The sequence below is a fragment of the Scatophagus argus genome, chromosome 17, assembly GCF_020382885.2.
Source record: "Scatophagus argus isolate fScaArg1 chromosome 17, fScaArg1.pri, whole genome shotgun sequence".
NCBI lineage: Eukaryota > Metazoa > Chordata > Actinopteri > Scatophagidae > Scatophagus > Scatophagus argus.
In genome coordinates, this window is record NC_058509.1 from 1,693,481 (window position 1) to 1,719,945 (window position 26,465).

The 26,465-nt window shown below is 40.5% G+C and overlaps 1 protein-coding gene and 7 gene segments (V, D, J or C); 6 read left to right on the forward strand and 2 right to left on the reverse strand.

The window, feature by feature from the left end:
• Nucleotides 1–10: 10 nt before the first annotated feature.
• On the forward strand, nt 11–518 carry LOC124075190. The segment is given in 2 exon segments: nt 11–67; nt 175–518. Coding segments are annotated over 2 exon segments (375 nt in total).
• Nucleotides 519–2,729: 2,211 nt separating this feature from the next.
• LOC124074902 lies at nt 2,730–4,259 on the reverse strand. The segment is given in 3 exon segments: nt 2,730–3,233; nt 4,104–4,155; nt 4,251–4,259. Coding segments are annotated over 3 exon segments (396 nt in total).
• A 583-nt stretch (nt 4,260–4,842) lies between these two features.
• Nucleotides 4,843–5,407, forward strand: LOC124075188. The segment is given in 2 exon segments: nt 4,843–4,899; nt 5,007–5,407. Coding segments are annotated over 2 exon segments (387 nt in total).
• Nucleotides 5,408–6,797: 1,390 nt separating this feature from the next.
• LOC124075189 lies at nt 6,798–7,313 on the forward strand. The segment is given in 2 exon segments: nt 6,798–6,852; nt 6,960–7,313. Coding segments are annotated over 2 exon segments (384 nt in total).
• A 4,808-nt stretch (nt 7,314–12,121) lies between these two features.
• LOC124075184 lies at nt 12,122–16,552 on the reverse strand. The segment is given in 2 exon segments: nt 12,122–12,625; nt 16,402–16,552. Coding segments are annotated over 2 exon segments (471 nt in total).
• Nucleotides 13,862–14,412, forward strand: LOC124075186. The segment is given in 2 exon segments: nt 13,862–13,960; nt 14,068–14,412. Coding segments are annotated over 2 exon segments (432 nt in total).
• A 536-nt stretch (nt 16,553–17,088) lies between the features above and the next one.
• LOC124075187 lies at nt 17,089–17,653 on the forward strand. The segment is given in 2 exon segments: nt 17,089–17,191; nt 17,299–17,653. Coding segments are annotated over 2 exon segments (426 nt in total).
• A 5,122-nt stretch (nt 17,654–22,775) lies between these two features.
• LOC124074903 (immunoglobulin kappa light chain-like) lies at nt 22,776–25,615 on the forward strand. The gene is made up of 4 exons (XM_046418239.1): nt 22,776–22,874; nt 22,982–23,309; nt 24,564–24,619; nt 24,835–25,615. Exons 1-4 carry the CDS (start codon nt 22,784–22,786, stop codon nt 25,140–25,142), a joined length of 783 nt encoding a protein of 260 aa, XP_046274195.1. The 5' UTR covers nt 22,776–22,783; the 3' UTR covers nt 25,143–25,615.
• Nucleotides 25,616–26,465: the final 850 nt, after the last annotated feature.

The window sequence follows — 26,465 nt, forward strand, 5'->3', positions numbered from 1 at the left end:
CTCCTCATCAAAAACATGACTTTGATCTGCGTCCTCATCTGGACTCTCCTCTGCTGCTGCTTCACAGGTAAAGTCCAGAGAATCAAACTCCTCTCCTCTATGAACATCCGTCCCTCTGAAATGAAGCCCACAAAACCATGACGCTGCTTTATGTTTTTGTCTCTGTGTCCTCAGAGTCCAGAGGACAGGTCACAGTGACTCAGCCTGCAGCAGTGAGCTCTGCTATTGGAGGAACCGTCTCCATCAGATGCAGGACCAGTCAGAATGTTTATGGCAGTAGCAATTTACACTGGTACCAACAGAGAGGTGGAGAAGCTCCTAAACTCCTCATTTACTATGCTAGCACTCGAGCATCAGGGATTCCAAGTCGTTTTACAGGCAGTGGATCAAACTCTGACTTCACTCTGACCATCAGTGGAGTCCAGGCTGAAGATGCAGCAGTTTACTACTGTCAGAGTCTTCACTATATCAACAGTCAGTATGTGTTCACACAGTGAAAAATGGTCGTACAAAAACCTCCCTCAGTCAGACTGAACAGAAACTGAACTGACTGCTGCAGCTGGAAGCTCCTGCAGAGACTGATACACTTCACTGAGGACACACAGTGAACACAGAAAACACTCTGATTTTTAACAATTTCTCTGTGTTGTTCCATAATTAACTGCCTCCACAACGTAAACAATAAATCTACAGATGTTTTCATATTTGAAATACTTCATACATCACTGACAGCATTTCAAGACACAAAACACCACAGAACTACGACTTTCTAAATTAAAGTCAATGTGTGATCTTCTCAGTGAGAAATAATGGACAGTGATGTAGAAAGGCTTACAGACAGGTACAGGTCCCAGTTAAGGACATAAAACATGAGGGAAGAAAGAAACACTGGAATCCATGACAAGGACACAGTGGAGGTGGGCTGGTATATGTAGTGAGTGACTGATGAGGGAATGAGGTGCAGCTGAGGAGGTTGGCAGGAAACTGCAGGGAGGATGAGAAAAGTGGGAACAGGTGTGAAGATGGATGAGGCAGTCAGGTGATGGAGGAAGGAGGGAAAGTCTGAGGGCATCTGGTGTGTCTCTCTGTCACTACATGGACTTGAGACAAAGAAGTCTGTCCAACTGTAACCGATGAAGACTTCCATGTCTTCACACAGTGAAAAATGGTCGTACAAAAACCTCCCTCAGTCAGACTGAACAGAAACTAAACTGACTGCTGCAGCTGGAAGCTCCTGCAGAGACTGATACACTTCACTGAGGACACACACACACAATAGTGCTAGAAGTTCAGCTCTTCATTTTTCAAATTATCTGCCCTGTCCTCCTGTTACACGAGATGGGGTCTGTAGGCTGTAACTCGTTAAGATCTATCAGAAACAAATCCAACAAATTATTTTTTTATTAAATAAAAAAACGATAATCCATATCATGTATTCGCTGCTTAAGGGTCCAATCACACAGCAGACGCACTTTGCTGGATGTAAAACTTGACGTGAACCGTACTGTCTGTTTTCTTGTAGGAAAAAATGCAAAGAGTCCAATGTAGAGATTTTTTTTAAATGTTGCACATGAACTATTTAATTTAATAAACATTTTACCTTAACATTAAGTGCTGCACTAATTTCCCTCCAATTGCAGCCCAGTGCAATTTTTCCAATTTTCCATTTCATGACAAAACATGTCCTGGAATTTTTTTCAGGATGAGATCAATTGATTTTTAAAAGAAGCAATGACAGAAAAAAATATTCAAATGTAAACTTTTCTTCCATATTTACATTTTATCTTATAATGTAATTTTCTCAAGATAACAAAGCTTGTTTCCATCTGTTAACAGATTCATTTATCTTGTTAAATCTGTAAATCTGTCACAGCTTTACACAAACAGCATAACAAACACTTGAGCTTCCCCTCACGAGTCTCAAACCTCTGCAGAAACAAGCACCACATAACAGGACTGTTGTTACTTCTGTCCTTTATAATATAATATATAATATATATAATATGAATACACTCCCATCAAATCACCAGTAAAAAATTGTCAAGTCTACCAGCAAGTCTGTGGGTGCATCAGTAACTGACAATTGCAATATTCTTGAATAGAAATGACTGATTTAATATATTATATGAAACATTATGGAGATGATATGTTGCTTTATATATCTAATCCTGGAAATCATGTATTAAGTGTTCTTTAATTCATAAATTTGAGTCAGAATAGAAAATATGGTGATTTTCAAATGACATTCACTGTCTTCTTTTCACTTACAAAATTTGACTCTAAATGAAGCTTTTTTTGTCTCATTTTAAAATTCACTGAAGAGCATCCAAAATTGAATTAACATTATATGATTTTATATGGATGATATGCTGCTTGTTGTTCAAAATTTAGAAAATTCTTATGAATTAGAATTTTATATTTAGGTTTACAGAATTAACAAAAGATTCATATGGCATATGGATGTTGTTGGACAGACAATAGTAATAATAGAAGGTTTTATGATTTGGGGTGAAACTGTCTAACCATGTGTTTCATCACCAAATATGATTAATTTAGAAATAACTGGAATGACTACAGAAGACATCCACAGTCTTAAACTATGAAAAAGTCATCTGGAGTAAATTGACTTCATACTATCAACCATACTGTGTTGACTCTGTGCATGAAGCTGAGAAATGTATTTATTATATCACAAATATCAGTGGAACAAAGTCAAGAGACGTGTCACATTATAATACACATGAGAAACTCTTTATTGTTTGAAAATGCTGACAACATGAAGAAAGGCAAGAACACTTTAATGTTGAAACACGTCAAGACAAAGAGAGAAGAAGAAAGAGAGAACAGACTGAGAGCAGAATGAGAGTAAAACCAGTAGCAGAGTCCCAGTGAGTCAGCTCAGGACTGGGAACACTGGTCTCTCCTCAGTGTCTCTGAGAGTGGAGTCTGGGAGCCCTGGGTGGCCTCACAGGTCACAGAGCCCACCTTCCCCCACTGGTCTGCAGGGAGCCTCAGGGTGCTGCTCCAGCTGTAGCGGCCGTCCTTCTCCAGCACCCCGGGGCTCCTGCTCTCCTCCCAGCTGCTGCTGCCGCTGCTGCTGCCGTCCACCTTCCAGGACAGACTCCAGTCTGAGGGGAAGCCCTTGTTGGCCAGACACATGAGCGTGGCCTTCCCCTGCTGCAGCTCCTCACTGGAGGGGGGCAGCACCGTCAGGGTGGGGACGACTCGACCCGCTGCACAGAGACACATTAATAAAGTTTATATGAGCTCAACTAAACTCCATCCTGTTGGCTGCAGCAGAGGAGGCTTCTAGTTCTGTTGCTCTTCCTCAGATTGGATGAAACTGCTCTTAAACGTTTCACTTCCCCCTCTGAGCTCAGTCACCATGGCAACAGACAGGCATCACTGCTGAACCATGGCAACAGACAGGTTTCAGTACCACAGAGGAAAAGTTCAAACTGACACAGTAACTTTGGAAAATAAGATTTGTTTGATAAAATAAACATTCAGAAGGTTTTAGCTTAAAATCTGACATGTGGGATGAAGATTGTCAGACTTTTCTTGTTTTAACTTTCTCAAATATTTCTTGTCTGAAGCCAAAAGCTGATAAATGATGAAATGTGTTTGTTCTCTTCATGTAAGCAGGAATCATCACTGAACAGTCAGGCTTCATTACTGAAACATTCAAGTGAATATTTTTAACTACTGAACCACTTTTTCAAACTCATAAAATCCTCACAGAAAATACGCTGAATGACTTCATCAGTCTGGTAGAAAGATCGAGTCACACCCATGAACACTGAACTCTGAACTACAAATTACTGACCTGAAATATTAGAAGTTAAAGTTTTTAAAATATTTTCTTCAGACACAGTAATTCTGAGTACTTTTCCACATTTAATTAAAATTGTTAGAATTTAGAGGAAAAAACTTCAGTCACGTTGATTTCAGTCTGGTTAACAACAATGTGAAGCCTTCAAGAATTTGATCAAAAACATCAAATATCAAATTTCCAACAAAACATTGCAGTAAGGTCTACAGATGTGTAATTCAAACAGTAAAAATATAACATTTGGTTGATTAACAGAGTAAAATGTACTTACCTCCAACATCCAGTCTGGTTCCTCCACCGAACGTGTACCACAGTGATACAAACTGATTGAGCCGCCGTACAAAAACCTCTCACTGTAGAGAGACACGGCTCTCTGACTTTGACACAAACACACTCAACAAACACATTCCCAGTTTACCCAGTTCATGTCATAACTGGATAAAGTGTTTAAAACACACAAAACTATGAATGTGTACTTGAGGTTTTCTTTGTGACATCTCAATGAAAATTAAAAGAAATATCGCTTTCATTTTTCTCTTTCAGTAACACAAACTGAAAAAAGATTACTGAAAAGAATATTTCTCAAATAAATAAAATTTGAACATCATCACACACATATTCATTGTAAATTATAATAAATTAAAAATTATAATTTTGTTTAAATTTGTCCCACACTGATGTTGATTTGTGGAGTTGTGGATTAGCAGGATTCACAAAATATTCTGTGGCAACATTTGTCCCTCAAAATCATCCCAAAGCCACATACAGATAAGCTCTGACACATTCTTAATCAATACTGTGATAAAGTGATTGATCCATTGATGAGCAGCATCAAGAGAGTAATCCAAGTCCCTGTTGGAGTCAGTCAGAGCATTTCCATAGAGAGCCACTTTGCATCAGCAGCACCATGCTCCAGTGCTCTGGGAGAGTTTATAGTCCTGAGAGTTGAACACTGGATGACTGACAGCTGTCCTTCATGACAACAGAAGCCACAGAAATCCTCCTCATCAAAAACATGACTTTGATCTGCGTCCTCATCTGGACTCTCCTCTGCTGCTGCTTCACAGGTAAAGTCCAGAGAATCAAACTCCTCTCCTCTATGAACATCCGTCCCTCTGAAATGAAGCCCACAAAACCATGACGCTGCTTTATGTTTTTGTCTCTGTGTCCTCAGAGTCCAGAGGACAGGTCACAGTGACTCAGCAGCCTGCAGCAGTGAGCTCTGCTATTGGAGGCTCCGTCTCCATCAGATGCAGGACCAGTCAGGATGTTTATTATTACAGCCCATACCACTTGTTATCCTGGTACCAACAGAGAGCTGGAGAAGCTCCTAAACTCCTCATTTACAGGGCTAGCACTCGACAATCAGGGATTCCTGATCGTTTTACAGGCAGTGGATCAAACTCTGACTTCACTCTGACCATCAGTGGAGTCCAGGCTGAAGATGCAGCAGTTTACTACTGTAAGGGGGAATTTGACTGCAGCAAGTATGACTGCTTCACACAGTGAAAAATGGTCGTACAAAAACCTCCCTCAGTCAGACTGAACAGAAACTGAACTGACTGCTGCAGCTGGAAGCTCCTGCAGAGACTGATACACTTCAATGAGGACACACACACACACACACACACACACAGTGAACACACACAATGTCATCAGTTATCATGAATCAATCAACTTTATTGCTTCACCACCAATTAACACAAATCCTTTACTACGTTTCAATGTCAGTTACGATCTTACTAAAATCCCATGTTGTCTGACTTCATAAAAGCTCAAAAAGAGTCAAACTTTCAGTTACTGAGAGAATTTTTGATCATGACCCTTGACTTCAGCTTCATTCTGGCTTGCAGATATTCCAGCTATAATCACTTTCATTGATATAATTTTATGTATATGAATATTTAATCATAATGGGTGGTGTTAGGCAGCTTCATCGATACCAAACAAACCTGCAAATATGATGAAGATTTTCACAGTCATGAAAGTTTGAATAAGGGAATAAAAGCAGGACAATCTTGTTTCCATGACTTCATATCTTATTCTGACAAGTGTTTTAGTTATGAAATTCGCTATATCACTTTATGCTGATGATACTCTATTTTTTGTTTCTGATACTGAAAACTGAAAATCCTGATTAAAGATAAAAAATTAAATTCAAACATACAGAATAATTTCTATGAAAAATTAAGAACACATTAACCACTTAACCACACCATATGTATTGTTACCAAAGATAATTAATAGTAATATAGACATAAACAACTCGGGGTCTGCATCCAGCTACCTGAGCATTCTCATTCAGGCTTAAAACCCTTCTCGGGCTCTACGTTCGGCAAAAGAACGTCATCTGGCTCTGCCATCCCTTCACACAGGGCACTCCCAAGCCAGACTTTTCTCCCACAGCGTTCCACACTGGTGGAACAGCCTACCAACCACAGTAAGAGCAGGGGTGTTCCCCTCTTCCTTTAAAAAGCACTTAAAAACTCATCTCTTCCAACTGAACCTTCACTCCTAACATCCTTAACACCCCTTCACTGTCTCATATTCTCCTGCTTTCCACTGTGGCTCTTCTACATAAGCACTTCTAATTGTGTTTTAGCTCTTACTGCTTTAGTCCAATTTTATTGTCATGAAACTTGCTGTTACTCAATCTGTAAGTCTCATTGGATAAAGGCCTCTGCTAAATGAAATTAAGTGAAGTCTTATGTAAACAACTCAAAAATCATCTGGAATAAATTGTAACTGTTAAAGTAACTGCTATGACTTTGTGCCCTGAGTATAGATCCTAATTTATCACACATGTCAACGGTAAAAGTCAGAGCATTTCCATAGAGAGCCACTTTGCATCAGCAGCACCATGCTCCAGTGCTCTGGGAGAGTTTATAGTCCTGAGAGTTGAACACTGGATGACTGACAGCTGTCCTTCATGACAACAGAAGCCACAGAAATCCTCCTCATCAAAAACATGACTTTGATCTGCGTCCTCATCTGGACTCTCCTCTGCTGCTGCTTCACAGGTAAAGTCCAGAGAATCAAACTCCTCTCCTCTATGAACATCCGTCCCTCTGAAATGAAGCCCACAAAACCATGACGCTGCTTTATGTTTTTGTCTCTGTGTCCTCAGAGTCCAGAGGACAGGTCACAGTGACTCAGCAGCCTGCAGCAGTGACCTCTGCTTTTGGAGGCTCCGTCTCCATCAGATGTAGGACCAGTCAGAATGTTTATTATGGCAGCTACCACGCTTTAGCCTGGTACCAACAGAGAGGTGGAGAAGCTCCTAAACTCCTCATTTACGCTGCTAGCTATCGAGCATCAGGGATTCCAAGTCGTTTTACAGGCAGTGGATCAAACTCTGACTTCACTCTGACCATCAGTGGAGTCCAGGCTGAAGATGCAGCAGTTTACTACTGTCAGAGTGTTCACTATATCAGCAGTCAGTGGTTGTTCACACAGTGAAAAATGGTCGTACAAAAACCTCCCTCAGTCAGACTGAACAGAAACTGAACTGACTGCTGTAGCTGGAAGTTCCTGCAGAGACTGATACACTTCACTGAGGACACACACACACACACACACACACACACAAACGCACACACACGCACACACACACATAATTTCATCAGTTACAAGGAATCAATCAACTTTGTTGGTTTATCACCAATTGACACAGTTCTTCACCACATTTCACCATCCACTCATATGTTTTTATAATTCAATTCAGTTTCAATTTAATTAATTTATATCACGCCATATCACAACAACAGTTGTCTCATGACACTTTGTCTCATGAGTATTGGAATGACAATGACAGTATTAATAATCATGATTTTGATAGTAGTAATAATAATAATATTGCAGAAATATAACAGGTGGTAATAACGGTCATCAGTGTCAAGCAGGACTACAGCAGGAGGTCCAGACACGATCCATGGGAACCTCAGAAACGAGAAAGCACAAAGACTCTGGGGAAGAAGTCAAGTTAGTGACATGCATTGATGGTACATGAATACGCGTTCAGAAGGAGAGTTAGAGGAGGAGAGAGAAGCTCAGTGCATCATGGGAGATCCCCGGCAGTCTAAGCCTATAGCAACATAACTGGGGCCAGCCTAAGCCAGTCCTAACTCCACTAAGTCTACTCTTGAATGTAGAGGGGTGTCTGCCTCTCAGACCGAAGCCAGAAGACGGTTCCATAGTAAGGGAGCTTTATAGCTAAAGGCTCTGGTTTCTGGTCTACCTTTGCTGACTCTCGAAACCACAAGTAGCCCTGCATCCTGGGAGCATAGAGTTCTGGTTGGATAGTGAGGTACTATGAGCTCTTTGAGATAAGGTCTTTGTTTGTGAGGAGGAGAATTTAAAGCCCATTCTGAATTTTACAGGTAGACAGTGTGGAGGAGGCAATACAGGAAAAAAAAAATCTCTAATATGAGTTTTTGTCAGTACAGCATCATTCTGCATTAGTTTGAGAGACTTTGTGGACTCATTGATGCAGCCTGATAACAGGGAGTTGCAATCGCCCAGCCTGGGGGTAATAAATGCATGGCCCAGATTTTCTACATCTTTTTTAGACAGAATTTGCCTAATTTTTGAGCTTTATGTGAGTTAAAGAACATATCCTGATCAAAAATAACTTCCAGACTTCTTACAATGTGGCTACAGTAGCTATATCATTAAATAATTTGTTTCCAAGATGTTTAGGGCCCAAAACAAAAACTGTTTGTGAGTTTATAAGCAGAAAATTTGCAAGTCATCCAGGTTTTTGTGTCTTTAAGGCATGTCTGAAGTTTGGTTATCTGATTGACTTCATCTGGTTTCATCTATAAATATAATGGTGTGTTATCTGCATAACAGTGAAAATGTATGAAGTGTGCAATAATGTCAGCAATGGCGAGCATATATGGGGTGAATAATACTGGTCTGAGGACAGAACCTTGGGGGACTCCGTGACTAACTTTTTGCCGTGGCTGACACTAAAAAGGCTGAACCCCGAGGCAGAGTCAAAAGGCAGGGATGCGAGGCTGAGGTCCGAGCAAAAATGTATTTCTATCTATCTATTTTAAAAAAAATCATAAACTAAACAAAAACAAAACAGGCTCACACTTACTGTGACTAAGGATCAACAAAAGACTGTAGCAAAAACTCATGGCAAGGCATGGCATGGCAAGACATCAAAATAAATCCTGGCATGAAACCAAAGACATTCAAAAGTAATGTTCTGATACAGGTGACTGGGAACATGAGGACTAAATAGACAAGACAATGAGACACAGGTGACACACATTAGGAGGGAGAAAGCAATCAAGAAAACCAAAAGCAAAGCTACATGAAAACAGGGCACACAGGGGAAGAGACGCTTTCAAAATAAAACAGGACATGGCATAACCCTTGAACATAAAACATGGAAACACATGACAAGACAAACATGAAACATGGCACATGGACTGAAATCAAAAGACAAAGCATAACAAAAAGCACCAGGCATGACAGCATGGATTCATCATTACCATGCACAAGCTGATTTCAATAAATAAGACTGAAACCAGCTTAATGCAGTCCCTTTAGATGTAAAGATGCAAGATGGTGCCGTCCTAGCGGGAGCCTGTTGTAGTAGCTCCGGGTGTTTTTGTATTTTTCATTGCGTTTGTTTTTAACTTTTTATCTTTAATATTATACTGTTCTGTGCATCTTCGCAAAGCACTACAGCGAGATGCTTTTCCAACGGATTGGACACTTTTTCCACATTGTTATTGCACTCGGAACTCTCCGGATCACTGGGAGCCATGCCTGCAACACCGCCGGCATTGTTTACACCCGCGACCCGCGAGCTGATGGCCCTGAGGCACCCGACTCTCTTGGCCGGAGAGACACCCACCATACCTGAGGAGCGAAAGAGAGGAAGGTTAAGTCCTACATCCCCGCAGTCATCACTGGAAACGTGAGGTCGTTGGCAAATAAAGTGGACGAACTGAAAGCGCTCGTCAGGACTCAGAGGGAGTACACAGAGTCTAGTATCATGTGTTTCACGGAGACATGGCTGCACGAGCAGATACCGGACTCTAACGTCACCATTCCCGGCTTCCAGACAGTTTGAGCCGACAGAGACACCACCGCGACCGGCAAGAAGAAAGGAGGGGGCCTCGCCGTGCTCATGAACAACATGGAAAACTTTCTGCCTGGTCCAAGTGCCCAAAAAAGGAAGTCCTGCTGCACTGGAGGATTACAGGCCAGTGGCACTGACCTCTCACATCATGAAAGTCATGGAGAGACTGGTCCTGGCACACATCAGACCACTGGTATGCACATCGCAAGACCACCTGCAGTTCGCATATCAGCCCCATATTGGGGTTGATGATGCAATCATCCACCTGTTGCAGAAGGCTTACTCCTCCCTGGTCAGACCCAACACCTCAGTCTGCATCATGTTCTTTGACTTCTCCAGCGCCTTCAACACCATAAATCCCAGACTGCTGAAGGCCAAACTGGAGAACATGCAGGTGAGTGCTCCCCTCATCACTTGGGTCAAGTCATGTCATTCGCTGCTTAAGGGTCCAATCACACAGCAGACGCACTTTGCTGGATGTAAAACTTGAGGTGAACCGTACTACCTGTTTTGTTGCCGGAAAAAGGGGAAAGAGTCCAACGTAGAGATTTTTTTAAAATGTTGCACTTGAACTATTTAATTGAATAAACCTTTTACCTTAACATCAAGTGCTGCACTAATTTCCCTCCGATTGCAGCCCAGTACCATTTTTACATTTTTATATTGCATGACAACACATGTACCTTTCGTGTACTTTTGAATTTTTTAACTGTTTTCAGGATGAGATTGGTTGATTAAGAAGAAGAAGAAGAAGCAATAACAGAAATAAATATTAAGATAGAAACTTTTTTCATAAATTGAATTGAAAATTCAAACTTTCCGAAAGGATTAAAATATTATTACAAATATCGTAGTTAAAAACCATATTTACATGTTAGTTTTAATGTAATTTTTGCAAAATACTGAAGCTTGTTTCCTTGTAGTAACAGATTCATTTATCTTGTTAAATCTGTAAATCTGTCACAGTTTTACACAAACAGCATAACAAACGCTTGAGCTTCACCTCTTGAGTCTCCAACTTCTGCAGAAACAAACACCACATAACAGGACTGTTGTTACTCCTGTCCTTTAAGGTAAGTAGCCATAATGTAAATACACTCCCATCAAATCACCAGTAAAAATATTCTTCCTACAAATGGTAGAAGCCCCCACAGAGGACTGTGTGTTTGTCACCGTCAACTGATGAATCCACAGAAGAAGTCATTTCCTCCTGATAATCTGTCTCATTATCTCAAGACGTCCTGCATTTGATTTCTTGAGATGGTGCAATAAATTAAAATGTGATCACAACAACACGAGTCTTGTCATCTTGTAATCTGGACACAGAGTCAGGTTGTACTGACAGAGCTGTCACACACTCCCATCACTTGTTTATGACACCATAAGATGAAATGATAAAATTCTTTGCTGAGACTCACTCTGTCTCTGTAGACTTAATGGATTTCAAAAAGCAGCACATGACAGCAGTGGATGAATATGTATTCATATTTTGTACATATTGTCAAGTCTACCAGCAAGTCTTTGGGTACATCAGTAACCAACAATTGCAATTTTCTTGAAGAGAAACGGCTGATTTAATATATTGTATGAAACATTATGGAGATGATATGTTGCTTTATATATCTAATCCTGGAAATCATGTATTCAATGTTTTTTAATTAAGAAATTTGAGTCAGAATAGAAAATATGAGGATTTTCAAATGACATTCACTGTCTTCTTTTCACTTACACAATTTGACTCTAAATGAAGCTTTTTTGTCTCATTTTAAAATTCACTGAAAAACATCCCAAATTGAATTAACATTATATGATTTTATATGGATGATATGCTGCTTGTTGTTCAAAATTTAGAAAATTCTTATGAATTAGAATTTTATATTTAGGTTTACAGAATTAACAAAAGATTCATATGGCATATGGATGTTGTTGGACAGACAATAGTAATAATAGAAGGTTTTATGATTTGGGGTGAAACTGTCTAACCATGTGTTTCATCACCAAATTCGATTTATTTAGAAATAACTGGAATGACTTCAGAAGACATTCACAGTCTTAAACTATTAAAAAGTCATCTGGAATAAATTGACTTCAGAATATCAACCATACTGTGTTGACTCTGTGCATGAAGCTGAGAAATGTATTTATTATATCACAAATATCAGTGGAACAAAGTCAAGAGACGTGTCACATTATAATACACATGAGAAACTCTTTATTGTTTGAAAATGCTGACAACATGAAGAAAGGCAAGAACACTTTAATGTTGAAACACGTCAAGACAAAGAGAGAAGAAGAAAGAGAGAACAGACTGAGAGCAGAATGAGAGTAAAACCAGTAGCAGAGTCCCAGTGAGTCAGCTCAGGACTGGGAACACTGGTCTCTCCTCAGTGTCTCTGAGAGTGGAGTCTGGGAGCCCTGGGTGGCCTCACAGGTCACAGAGCCCACCTTCCCCCACTGGTCTGCAGGGAGCCTCAGGGTGCTGCTCCAGCTGTAGCGGCCGTCCTTCTCCAGCACCCCGGGGCTCCTGCTCTCCTCCCAGCTGCTGCTGCCGCTGCTGCTGCCGTCCACCTTCCAGGACAGACTCCAGTCTGAGGGGAAGCCCTTGTTGGCCAGACACATGAGCGTGGCCTTCCCCTGCTGCAGCTCCTCACTGGAGGGGGGCAGCACCGTCAGGGTGGGGACGACTCGACCCGCTGCACAGAGACACATTAATAAAGTTTATATGAGCTCAACTAAACTCCATCCTGTTGGCTGCAGCAGAGGAGGCTTCTAGTTCTGTTGCTCTTCCTCAGATTGGATGAAACTGCTCTTAAACGTTTCACTTCCCCCTCTGAGCTCAGTCACCATGGCAACAGACAGGCATCACTGCTGAACCATGGCAACAGACAGGTTTCAGTACCACAGAGGAAAAGTTCAAACTGACACAGTAACTTTGGAAAATAAGATTTGTTTGATAAAATAAACATTCAGAAGGTTTTAGCTTAAAATTTGACATGTGGGATGAAGATTGTCAGACTTTTCTTGTTTTAACTTTCTCAAATATTTCTTGTCTGAAGCCAAAAGCTGATAAATGATGAAATGTGTTTGTTCTCTTCATGTAAGCAGGAATCATCACTGAACAGTCAGGCTTCATTACTGAAACATTCAAATGAATATTTTTAACTACTGAACCACTTTTTCAAACTCATAAAATCCTCACAGAAAATACGTTGAATGACTTCATCAGTCTGATAGAAAGATCGAGTCACACCCATGAACACTGAACTCTGAACTACAAATTACTGACCTAAAATATTAGAAGTTAAAGTTTTTTTTTAATAATTTCTTCAGACACAGTAATGCTGAGTAGTTTTCTACATTTAATTATAATTCTTAAAATTTAGAGAAAAACCTTACCCATAACTGGTTAAAGTGTGTAGAACACAAAATATGAACATGTTCTTGAGGTTTATTTTTTTGTGAATTGTTTAAGAAATATAAATGAAATATTAATTTCTCTCTCAGTAACACAAATTCAAAAAGGATCATTGAAAAGAAAATCTCTCCAATAAATCTTGACAAATGTAAATATAATCACAAAAATATTTAGTGTGGATTGATATAAATGGAAAATAATATTTGTTTCAAATTGTCTCACATTGATGTTGACTTGTGCTTTTGTGAGTTACGGAAAATTCACAAAATATTCTGTGGCAAAATTTGTCAAAATGATCCCAAAGCCACATACAGATGAGCTCTGACACATTCCTAATCAATACTGTGATAAAGTGATTGATCCATTGATCAGCAGCATCATGAGAGTAATCCAAGTCCCTGCTGGAGTCAGTCAGAGCATTTCCATAGAGAGCCACTTTGCATCAGCAGCACCATGCTCCAGTGCTCTGGGAGAGTTTATAGTCCTGAGAGTTGAACACTGGATGACTGACAGCTGTCCTTCATGACAACAGAAGCCACAGAAATCCTCCTCATCAAAAACATGACTTTGATCTGCGTCCTCATCTGGACTCTCCTCTGCTGCTGCTTCACAGGTAAAGTCCAGAGAATCAAACTCCTCTCCTCTATGAACATCCGTCCCTCTGAAATGAAGCCCACAAAACCATGACGCTGCTTTATGTTTTTGTCTCTGTGTCCTCAGAGTCCAGAGGACAGGTCACAGTGACTCAGCAGCCTGCAGCAGTGACCTCTGCTATTGGAGGAACCGTCTCCATCAGATGCAGGACCAGTCAGAATGTTTATGTAGGGTCTTCAAGCGGTAAACACTATTTATCCTGGTACCAACAGAGAGATGGAGAAGCTCCTAAACTCCTCATTTACGCTGCTAGCAATCGAGCATCAGGGATTCCAAGTCGTTTTACAGGCAGTGGATCAAACTCTGACTTCACTCTGACCATCAGTGGAGTCCAGGCTGAAGATGCAGCAGTTTACTACTGCATGGGTGAATTCTATATCAGCAGTCAGTGGTTGTTCACACAGTGAAAAATGGTCGTACAAAAACCTCCCTCAGTCAGACTGAACAGAAACTGAACTGACTGCTGCAGCTGGAAGCTCCTGCAGAGACTGATACACTTCACTGAGGACACACAGTGAACACAGAAAACACTCTGATTTTTAATTATTTTTCTGTATTTTTTGTTATTGACTAACTCCACAACATAAACACTAAGTATGTGTAGTTTTGGTTGAAATACTCCATACATCACTGTCAACATTTACAGAGCAAACAACACAGTCATTCTTACATTATGAAACAGCATGAAGCAGCTTTGATGAATGTTTGCTTCCACTTTTCACGTTGTGTTTAAGCAATGATATGAGATAATCTGGTTAAAATCTGTTGTTCTGTTGCTGTGAGCATTCATCTGGGTGACAGTTCACACTACACTACCACCACAAGAAAGTGTGGGTCAAACTCTTGTAAAATCTTCAGCCCATCATTACATTGTATTCTATTGAACAGACAACAACGTATGGTCATTTTAATGTTGAGAAATAGTCCTGAGAGAGTAAGCAGTAATTTGAAGAAGATCAGTTTGTTTTCTTGAATATCTGTGGCTCTGAGCTGTAGTTTGATGCTTGTAGATGAAGCTGCACAAGTCCTGTTATCACTTTAGCAGGTTGGACATGTTTGGCCCAACAGTGAAGGTGAGTGACAACAGAGGAAGGACCTGAGAGCAGACAGCTGAGTCAGACAGAATGAATTCAGTGATTTATTGATGTAGAAAGGCTTACAGACAGGTACAGGTCCCAGTTAAGGACATAAAACATGAGGGAAGAAAGAAACACTGCAATCCATGACAAGGACACAGTGGAGGTGGGCTGGTATATGTAGTGAGTGACTGATGAGGGAATGGGGATGAGGGAGTCCCTCAAGTTATGAGTAGTGGATGGATTGATTATTGTACCGATTTGTTTCAGGGACTAAGTATGTAGGTACTGATCCTAGTAGTAGTGTTACATGAGTAAGGATTACTGCACAATTATTACTACACTTGTATTGTTGCAGATCTGGTGTGACCATTTGTCCCATTATTGCACATGATTTATTGTCCAGTTAACACATTCAACAGCTTAAATGTCCAGTCTATCAGCTGTGCTTGTTGTGGAGTCTGACAGCAGGGGGCAGGAAGGAGCGGCGGTACTGTAGCATCCCTGGATGAATGATGGTCATAGGCCTTGACTGATGGTTCATAGTGAACCTTATTCACTCATGAACTCACCGTAAGAGCCAAAGATGAAAACAAACAAACAAAAACATTAATATCTCTCTTGAGACCAGAACACTTAAATCATAGCCCTTTGATAATTCATACAAACAGAAATCATGTGTATTTGAGCTATTGCAATAAAAATCATGAAAATCACGTTTTTTTTTCTTTTAACATGGTATTTTTATATCAAATAAGCAGAAACACATATCTAAGTTAATTTTTTTTAATACCTCTTTTAATTTAGCTTTATAATGAGAAAATCACATCAGACAATTATCAAAGAGCTGTAACACATGAATTCAGATTGTTATCAACTGTATGGTATCATGACATTTTATGACATTCACTGTCTTCTTGTCACTTAAAAAGTTTGACTCTAAGTAAAGTTGTTTTGTCTCATTTAAAAATTCCTTGCAAAACATTTCAAATGAAATTGACATTATATGATTTTATGTGGATGATACACTGCTCTTTATTTAAAATCCTGAAAATAAAAATATTTATTATAATATTTAAAATATTTTCTTCAGACACAGTAATTCTGAGTAGTTTTCTACAATTAATTAAAATTGTTAAAATTTAGAGGAACTTCAGTGAAGTTGACTTCAGTCTGGTTAACAACAATGTGAAGCCTTCAAGAATTTGATCAAACACATCAAATATCAAATTTCCAACAAAACATTGCAGTAAGGTCTACAGATGTGTAATTCAAACAGTAAAAATATAACATTTGGTTGATTAACAGAGTAAAATGTACTTACCTCCAACATCCAGTCTGGTTCCTCCACCAAAAGTCCACCACAGTGATACAAACTGATTGAGCCGCCGTACAAAAACCTCTGACTGTAGAGAGACACGGCTCTCTGACTTTGACACAAACACACTCAACAAACACATTCCCAGTTTACCCAGTTCAGGTCATAACTGGATAAAGTGTTTAAAACACAAAATATGAACATGTTCTTGAGGTTTATTTTTTTGTGAATTGTTCAAGAAATATACATGAAATATTAATTTCTCTCTCAGTAACACAAATTCAAAAAGGATCATTGAAAAGAAAATCTCTCCAATAAATCTTGACAAATGTAAATATAATCACAAAAATATTTAGTGTGGATTGATATAAATGGAAAATAATATTTGTTTCAAATTGTCTCACATTGATGTTGACTTTGTGCTTTTGTGAGTTAGTGCAAATTCACAAAATATTCTGTGGCAAAATTTGTCAAAATGATCCCAAAGCCACATACAGATGAGCTCTGACACATTCCTAATCAATACTGTGATAAAGTGATTGATTCATTGATCAGCAGCATCATGACAGTAATCCAAGTCCCTGTTGGAGTCAGTCAGAGCATTTCCATAGAGAGCCACTTTGCATCAGCAGCACCATGCTCCAGTGCTCTGGGAGAGTTTATAGTCCTGAGAGTTGAACACTGGATGACTGACAGCTGTCCTTCATGACAACAGAAGCCACAGAAATCCTCCTCATCAAAAACATGACTTTGATCTGCGTCCTCATCTGGACTCTCCTCTGCTGCTGCTTCACAGGTAAAGTCCAGAGAATCAAACTCCTCTCCTCTATGAACATCCGTCCCTCTGAAATGAAGCCCACAAAACCATGATGCTGCTTTATGTTTTTGTCTCTGTGTCCTCAGAGTCCAGAGGACAGGTCACAGTGACTCAGCAGCCTGCAGCAGTGACCTCTGCTATTGGAGGCTCCGTCTCCATCAGATGCAGGACCAGTCAGAATGTTTATATTTGGAGCGGCTACCACTATTTATCCTGGTACCAACAGAGAGATGGAGAAGCTCCTAAACTCCTCATTTACTATGCTAGCAATCGAGCATCAGGGATTCCAAGTCGTTTTACAGGCAGTGGATCAAACTCTGACTTCACTCTGACCATCAGTGGAGTCCAGGCTGAAGATGCAGCAGTTTACTACTGCATGGGTGAATTCTATATCAGCAGTCAGTATGTGTTCACACAGTGAAAAATGGTCGTACAAAAACCTCCCTCAGTCAGACTGAACAGAAACTGAACTGACTGCTGCAGCTGGAAGCTCCTGCAGAGACTGATACACTTCACTGAGGACACACACACAATTTCACCAGTTATTATGAATCACTCAACTTTGTTGCCTTACCACCAATGAACACAAATCCTTTACCACGTCTCAATGTCCGTTCTGATCTTATTTAAATCTCATGTTGACTTCATAAAAGCTCAAGAAGAACCACACTTTGACAGTTAATGAGAGAATTTTTGATCATGACCATTAACTTCAGCTTCACACTGGGTTACAGCTATTCCAACTATAGCCAATTTCATTGATATAATTTTATGTATATGAATATTTAATCATAATGGGTGGTATTATGGATTGGTGGTATATGGACAGTGCTGCAAGTTTACTAAGGACAACTTTAGACTCTGTTGCTCCGCTAAAAAAGAAACTCATAAAGCAAAAGAAACTTGCACCCTGGTATAATAATGAGGTTCGCAAATTAAAGCAAAATGTGCAAAAACTTGAGAGGAAATGGCGTTCCTCCAAACTTATTGAATTTCGCTCAATCTGGCAAGACAGTCTTAGATTATATAGGAAGGCCCTACGGACTGCCAGAGCAGCCTATTACTCAAAATTAATTGAGGATAACAAGCATAATCCCAGGTTTCTCTTCAGCACTGTAGCCAGGCTGACAGAGAGCCACAGTGCTATTGAGCCTTGTATCCCTGTGACCCTTAGCAGCAATGACTTTATAACCTTTTTTAACGACAAGATCTTAAACATTAGAGACAAAATTCAGCACCTACTGACCTCAGCTGATACTGATCTAACATCAAACACTAGTGTCTTAGAACCAACAGTAGAAACAGATAATCATCTTGACTGCTTTTCACCCATCAGCTATACTCACTCATATATTCATCCAAGCCAACAACATGCCTCTTAGACCCCATCCCTACCAAACTTCTCAAAGAAGCTTTACCCTTACTTAGCACCTGTCTATTAGACATGATCAATCTGTCCCTGATAACAGGCTATGTACCCCAGTCCTTTAAAATAGCTGTAGTCAAACCTCTCCCTAAAAAACACACACTTGATCCAGAGGTTTTAAGCAACTATAGACCAATATCTAACCCTCCATTTCTTTCCAAGATCCTTGAAAGAACAGTCGCCAATCAGTTATATGACTTTCTTCAAAATAATAACTTATTTGAAACTTTTCAATCTGGCTTTAGAGCTCATCATAGCACAGAAACAGCATTGGTCAAAGTCACAAATGACCTCCTCCTGGCATCAGACAAGGGATTTATCTCTGTCCTTGTACTGTTAGACCTTAGTGCTGCATTTGACACCATTGACCACTCTATATTACTGCACAGATTGGAACACCTAATTGGCATCAAAGGAACTGCATTAAGCTGGTTTCAGTCTTATTTATCAGAGCGATTTCAATTTGTTCATGTTAATGATACATCGTCCACACTCACAAAGGTTAGTCATGGAGTTCCCCAAGGTTCTGTCCTTGGGCCAATATTATTCAGCCTGTATATGCTCCCCATTGGTGATATTATTAGGAAACACTCCATACATTTTCATTGTTATGCGGATGACACACAATTGTACTTATCAATGAAACCAGATGAAACAAATCAGCTAGTCAAGCTTCAGGCATGTCTTAAAGACATAAAAACCTGGATGACCAGCAACTTCCTACTTCTAAATTCAGACAAAACCGAAGTTATTGTTCTGGGCCCCGAACACCTTAGAAATAAATTATGCAGTGATATTGCATTGATAGATGGCTTAGCCGTGGCCTCAAGCTCCACTCTAAGAAATCTAGGAGTTATCTTTGACCAGGACATGTCCTTTAACTCGCACATAGCAAATATTTCAAAGACTGCATTCTTTCACCTCCGAAATATCGCAAAGATTAGGCACATCCTGAGTCAGAAAGATGCAGAAAAATTAGTCCATGCATTCATTACATCTAGACTGGATTACTGTAACTCCCTTCTATCAGGCTGCCCCAGTAAATCCATAAAGACTCTCCAGCTAATCCAGAACGCTGCAGCACGACTACTGACAAGAACCAGCATGAGAGACCATATTTCTCCTGTTCTGGCTTCTCTACATTGGCTACCTGTAAAATTCAGGATAGATTTTAAAATTCTCCTCCTTACTTATAAAGCCCTGAACGGTCAGGCACCATCCTATCTTAAAGAGTTAATAGTACCCTATTATCCCACCAGAACTTTGCGTTCCCAAAATGCAGGGCTACTTGTGGTTCCTAGAGTCCTCAAAAGTAGATTGGGAACCAGAGCCTTTAGTCATCAAGCTCCTCTACTATGGAACCATCTTCCGGTTTCGGTCCGGGAGGCGGACACCCTCTCTATATTTAAGAGTAGACTAAAAACTTTCCTCTTTGATAAAGCTTATAGTTAGGGCTGGCCTAGGCCGGCCCCTAGTTATGCTGCTATAGGCTTAGACTGCCGGGGGCCCTCCCATGACGCACTGAGCTCTTTCTTCCTCTCCCTCTCCTTCTGCACACATTCATGTCCCATTAATGCATATTACTAACTCAACTTCTTCCCTGGAGTCCCTGTGCTTTCTTATCCCGCAGATTCCTAGCGATCATGACTGGACCTCCTGCTGCGGTCCTGCTGTCGTCCTGCTCAAAACCTACTGCAATTACTACTGTTTAGTCCTAATCTGATTTAAATCTGTTAAGACTCAGTACAGCTACTACCATTATTGTTACTACCATTGTTATCAAAATCACCATAATACCTTCTGTATACTTCATTGTCATTATCATTATCTACATTTCGATACTTCTGGTATTATTACTGCTGCTATGCATCTCTGCTTGTGTGCTCCTTCTCTAACACCCCACCCCCTCTGCCTCTCTCCCTTGCTCTCTCTCTCTCTCTCTCTCTCTCTCTCTCAACCCAACCGGTCAAGGCAGATGGCCGCCCATCTTGAGCCGGGGTCTGCTCCGAGGTTTCTGCCTTCTAAAAGGCAGTTTTTCAAGGGGGAATGTTGGGCTCTCTCTATTTCACAATTTAATTAAAGAGTTTGGTCTAGACCTGCTCTAATTGGAAAGTGTCATGAGATAACTTTTGTTGTGAATTGGCGCTATATAAATAAACTGAATTGAATTGAATTGAAATTATTAGGCAGCTTCATCGATACCAAACAAACCTGCAAATATGATGAAGATTTTCACAGTCATGAAAGTTTGAGTAAGGGAATAAAAGCAGGACAATCTTGTTTCCATGACTTCATATCTTATTCTGACAAGTGTTTTCGTTATGAAATTCATTATATCATTTTATGCTGATGATACTCTATTTTTTTGTTTCTAATACTGAAAATCCTGATTAAAGATAAAAAATTAAATTCAAACATACAGAATAATTTCTATAAGAATTTAACATTAACCACTTAGACATACATATTGTTCCCAAAGATAATTAATAGTAATATAGACATAAACAACTCAGGGTCTGCATCCAACTACCTGAGCATTCTCATTGAGGCTTAAAACCCTTCTCAGGCTCTACGTTCAGCAAATGAATGTCGTCTGGCTCTGCCATCCCTTCACACAAGGCACTCCCAAGCCAGACTTTTCTCCCACGGTGTTCCACACTGGTGGAACAGCCTACCAACCACAGTAAGAGCAGGGGCGTCCCCCTCGTCCTTTAAAAAGCACTTAAAAACTCATCTCTTCCAATTGCACCTTCTCTCCTAACATACCTAACCCTCTAACATCCCTTTACTCTTTCATGTTCTCCTGCTTTCCACTCTGGCTCTTCTACATAAGCACTTCTAATTATATTTTAGCTTTTATTGCTTTAGTCCAATTTCATTGTACTGAAACTTGTTGTTACTCACTCTGTATGTTTAGATAAAGGCCTCTGCTAAATGAAATAAAGTGAAGTCTTATGTAAACAACTCAAAAATCATCTAGAAAAAATTGACGCGTCACTGCTGTGACTTTGTGCCCTGAGTATAGATCCTAATTTATCACACATGTCAATGGTACAAAGTCAGAGCATTTCCATAGAGAGCGTCATGTCATGTGGTATAAGGTAGGGTGTATTTCCTCAGAATTGCACCAGTAGCATTGCATTAGTTGAATTGGTAACATTACCATTTATTGCCTTATGCTGTTTTGTATTTTTTATATTGTATATATGTATATATATTGTCTTTCATAAAGATTGTTTTTATGGTTGATCAGTGTTGTATTTAGTTATGAATGAATAAATGAAGGTAACATTAAAGTATGAAGAAGGGAATAAAAGCAGGACAGTCTTGTCGCCAGGACTTAATACCTTATTCTAACATGTGTTTCTATTACAAAATATATGACAACAAAATAAAAACTTGTCAAAATAAACCACAGGGGAATCACAGCTTGATGACATTTTCATTGTTTCCAACTATGAAAAACATCAACAGCACACAAGTAGAGGAGACATGAATGTTGATACGTGTGATGAAAGATCAATAGAGAGAGAGAGATAAAATCTCAAATACAACTTGTTAAGGAACTTTATGTAGATGATGGGCTGCTGGGACTGATAACTTCCCTGGCAGATGGCTCAGGTGATATGCAGACCAGTTAGTGGATGTTCTCACAAACATCTTCACCATCTCTCTGAGAGGTGCCATCGTCCCAAAGTGCTTCAACAAACCACCATCATTCCCATGTCCATGAAGTCATTAGTGTCCTGCTTCAGTGACTATCGTCCCATTGCACTCATGCCTACCATCATGAACTGCATTGAGAGGCTGGTCATGAGGCACATCAGAGACCTGCTGCCCCCCACCCAGGACCCCTGCAGGTTGCGTATCGTTCGTTTTATTTATATTGTATAGAGACATAGTCTTGTGTTGACTATTTAGCGTGGGGTTGTGTAGCACCTGGAAGAACATTGTCTTGTTTCACTATGTACTAAACTCAATACAGCTGAAATGAATACAACAAAAAAGACTTGACATGCTGAAAGACGTGCCAGTCAGAGCATTTCCATAGAGAGCCACTTTGCATCAGCAGCACCATGCTCCAGTGCTCTGGGAGAGTTTATAGTCCTGAGAGTTGAACACTGGATGACTGACAGCTGTCCTTCATGACAACAGAAGCCACAGAAATCCTCCTCATCAAAAACATGACTTTGATCTGCGTCCTCATCTGGACTCTCCTCTGCTGCTGCTTCACAGGTAAAGTCCAGAGAATCAAACTCCTCTCCTCTATGAACATCCGTCCCTCTGAAATGAAGCCCACAAAACCATGACGCTGCTTTATGTTTTTGTCTCTGTGTCCTCAGAGTCCAGAGGACAGGTCACAGTGACTCAGCCTGCAGCAGTGAGCTCTGCTATTGGAGGCTCCGTCTCCATCAGATGTAGGACCAGTCAGAATGTTTATATTTGGAGCGGCTACCACTATTTATCCTGGTACCAACAGAGAGGTGGAGAAGCTCCTAAACTCCTCATTTACAGGGCTAGCACTCGAGCATCAGGGATTCCAGATCGTTTTACAGGCAGTGGATCAAACTCTGACTTCACTCTGACCATCAGTGGAGTCCAGGCTGAAGATGCAGCAGTTTACTACTGTAAGGGGGAATTTGATGTTAGCAAGTACGATCTGTTCACACAGTGAAAAATGGTCGTACAAAAACCTCCCTCAGTCAGACTGAACAGAAACTGAACTGACTGCTGCAGCTGGAAGCTCCTGCAGAGACTGATACACTTCACTGAGGACACACAGTGAACAGAGAAAACACTCTGATTTTTAATAATTTCTCTGTGTTTTTCCATAATTTACTGCCTCCAAAACATAAAGAATAAATCTACAGATGTTTTCATATTTGAAATACTTCATACATCACTGGCAGCATTTCAAAACACAAAATTCCACAAAACTACGACTTTCTAAATTAAAGCCAATATGTGATTTTCTCAGTGAGAAAAAATGGACAATGATGTAGGAAAGGAAAGTGACATATCTTGTCATTGGAGGGAACTCACTCCAACGAAATTTGTTCTCTGCATTTAACCCACCCAAGTGACGTGCACACACACACAGCAAACCCGGGGCAGTGGGCGACCGCGTGCAGCCCGGGGAGCAGTTAGGTACCTTGCTCAAGGGTACCTCAGCCATGGACACCGGGACGGGGAATCGAACCAGCGATCCACCGGTTACGGGTCCGACACCCTAACCGCTGATCCACGACTGCCCCGTAGGAAGGCTTACAGACAGGTACAGGTCCCAGTTAAGGACATAAAACATGAGGGAAGAAAGAAACACTGGAATCCATGACAAGGACACAGTGGAGGTGGGCTGGTATATGTAGTGAGTGACTGATGAGGGAATGAGGTGCAGCTGAGGAGGTTGGCAGGAAACTGCAGGGAGGATGAGAAAAGTGGGAACAGGTGTGAAGATGGATGAGGCAGTCAGGTGATGGAGGAAGGAGGGAAAGTCTGAGGGCATCTGGTGTGTCTCTCTGTCACTACATGGACTTGAGACAAAGAAATCTGTCCACCTGTAACTGATGAAGACTTCCATGTCTTCTGGCTCTGCCCACATGTCCAACAGGTCTGGTTGGAGTCTCGGTCTCAGCATCCCCTCATCCCTCATCACTGCTTTACTTGTTCAAAATGTCCACATTACAAACACCTACAAACATGTCAGACCTGCTGCTACCAGACTCTTCAGTGTCCTCTGCATGTAAATGTGTAGTTGGGTGGTGTCAGCAGTGAGGGGGAAACAGCAGGACATGTTGAGGACAGCTACAGTCCACTGACTCTGTGTGTTTGCATATGTGTCCTGCCTCTGTGCTCCCAGCCGTTAAGAGGCCAGTGTTGATCAGTGGCTGTCCAGGCCTTTCAGAGCCACTGACCTGCCGGCAGCACAATGATGATGTCCCTGATCCTACTGCTGCTCACCCTGGGGCTCCTTGTTCAGGGTGAGACTCTCTTCTGAAAACTTTGCTTCAGGATGCAGCCAGGTTCACCACAGTGATGTTCTGCTGTGATGGAGAAACAGTGAAACAAGCAGCATTTACCTTCTTCCATCTGTTCTCCATGTTAAAGAGATGATCCTCTTCTGTTTGGATGTTGATCATCTTTCTCCACACTGGATTTGTCTCAATAACCTTCTGCTCTTTTTCATGTTTTCCAGATTCATCAGGAGAAATCATCCTGACTCAGTCTCCTCAGACTCAGTCTGTTGTTCCAGGACAGACTGTCTCCATCAGCTGTACAGCCAGTTCAAGTGTTAGTAGCTACCTGCACTGGTACCTTCAGAAACCTGGAGAAGCTCCTAAACTGCTAGTTTATTCTGCTACAACTCGTCAGTCTGGAGTTCCTGATCGTTTTAGTGGAAGTGGATCTGGGACTGACTTCACTCTGACCATCAGTGGAGTTCAGGCTGAAGATTCAGGAGTTTATTACTGTCAGCAGGGTTACAGCTCCCCGTTCACACAGTGAAACAACGTCGTACAAAAACCTCCTCAGCTGGAGAGGAACTGATCTGAATCAGCAGCTGCACAGAAACTGACACCACAGCGGTTTCAATTAAAAAATGTTGTCATTATTAATTTATTTTTAACATTTAAACACTAAATACACTGTATTTAATGCAAGTACTTAAACTTTGAACATTCAGAGTTAAACTGATGTTAAAACATTTTTCTGACAATGAACACTAACATCTGCTGAAATACGATTTCAGTTCATTGATAAGTTTATGTAAATAAATGTATTTAATAGAGTATAATAACACGTGAAAACTGAAATTTTAAGGTTTTTATTGTCTCTCATCATTTGTCATAAAGACTTAAATATTCATTATTTAAAACATAAAATTTCATTGGAAGAACATCAGATTTCACTCACTGTGAACTTACTGATACTGTAATAAGACATTTTATTTATGTGTTTTATATTTTATTCACTGTATGCATTCATACTGATTGTGTCAATAAATTATAATTCAATTCAATTCAGTTTATTTATATAGCACCAATTCACAACAAAAGTTATCTCATGACACTTTCCAATTTGAGCAGGTCTAGACCAAACTCTTTAATTAAATTGTAAATAGATAGAGCCCAACATTCCCCCTTGAGCAAGCACTTGGCGACAGTGGCGAGGAAAAACTGCCTTTTAGAAGGCAGAAACCTCGGAGCAGACCCCGGCTCAAGATGGCCGAGAAGGAGCACACAAGCAGAGATGCATAGCAGCAGTAATAATACCAGAAGTATCGGAATGTAGATAATGATAATGACTATGAAGTATACAGAAGGTATTATGGTGATTTTGATAACAATAGTAGTAACAATAATGGTAGTAGCTGTACTGAGTCGTAACAGATTTAAATCAGATTATGACTAAACAGTAGTAATTGCAGTAGGTTTTGAGCAGGACGACAGCAGGACCGCAGCAGGAGGTCCAGTCATGATCGCTAGGAATCTGCGGGACAAGAAAGCACAGGGACTCCAGGGAAGAAGTTGAGTTAGTAATATGCATTAATGCAGGGGTGGCCAACTAGTCAGAGACTAAGAGCCACTTTTTTTTCTGCGTTACTGCAACGAGCCACATCATACACATGGGCAACATGAACACATGAACATCATCCCATTCCTTAATCATGTATGCAGGCACAGGCAGGCACGCACACACAGACCTCTGCTCAGCCAGATTTAATTAAAATAACCACACCAACATGATAATATTAGTTATTTTCAACAGTTAACATTGTGTGCACTGTCTCACACACACAAACACTCAGTTCAAGCAAGTCCACAAACA

Excerpts from the sequence above, each read along its gene's own strand:
- LOC124074903 (XM_046418239.1), top strand. The coding sequence starts at position 22,784 with ATGACAACAGAAGCCACAGAAATCCTCCTCATCAAAAACATGACTTTG. Across the intron at positions 22,875-22,981 it reads CCTCTGCTGCTGCTTCACAG|AGTCCAGAGGACAGGTCACA; the intron begins GTAAAGTCCAGA and ends CTGTGTCCTCAG. Across the intron at positions 24,620-24,834 it reads CCTGGGGCTCCTTGTTCAGG|ATTCATCAGGAGAAATCATC; the intron begins GTGAGACTCTCT and ends CATGTTTTCCAG.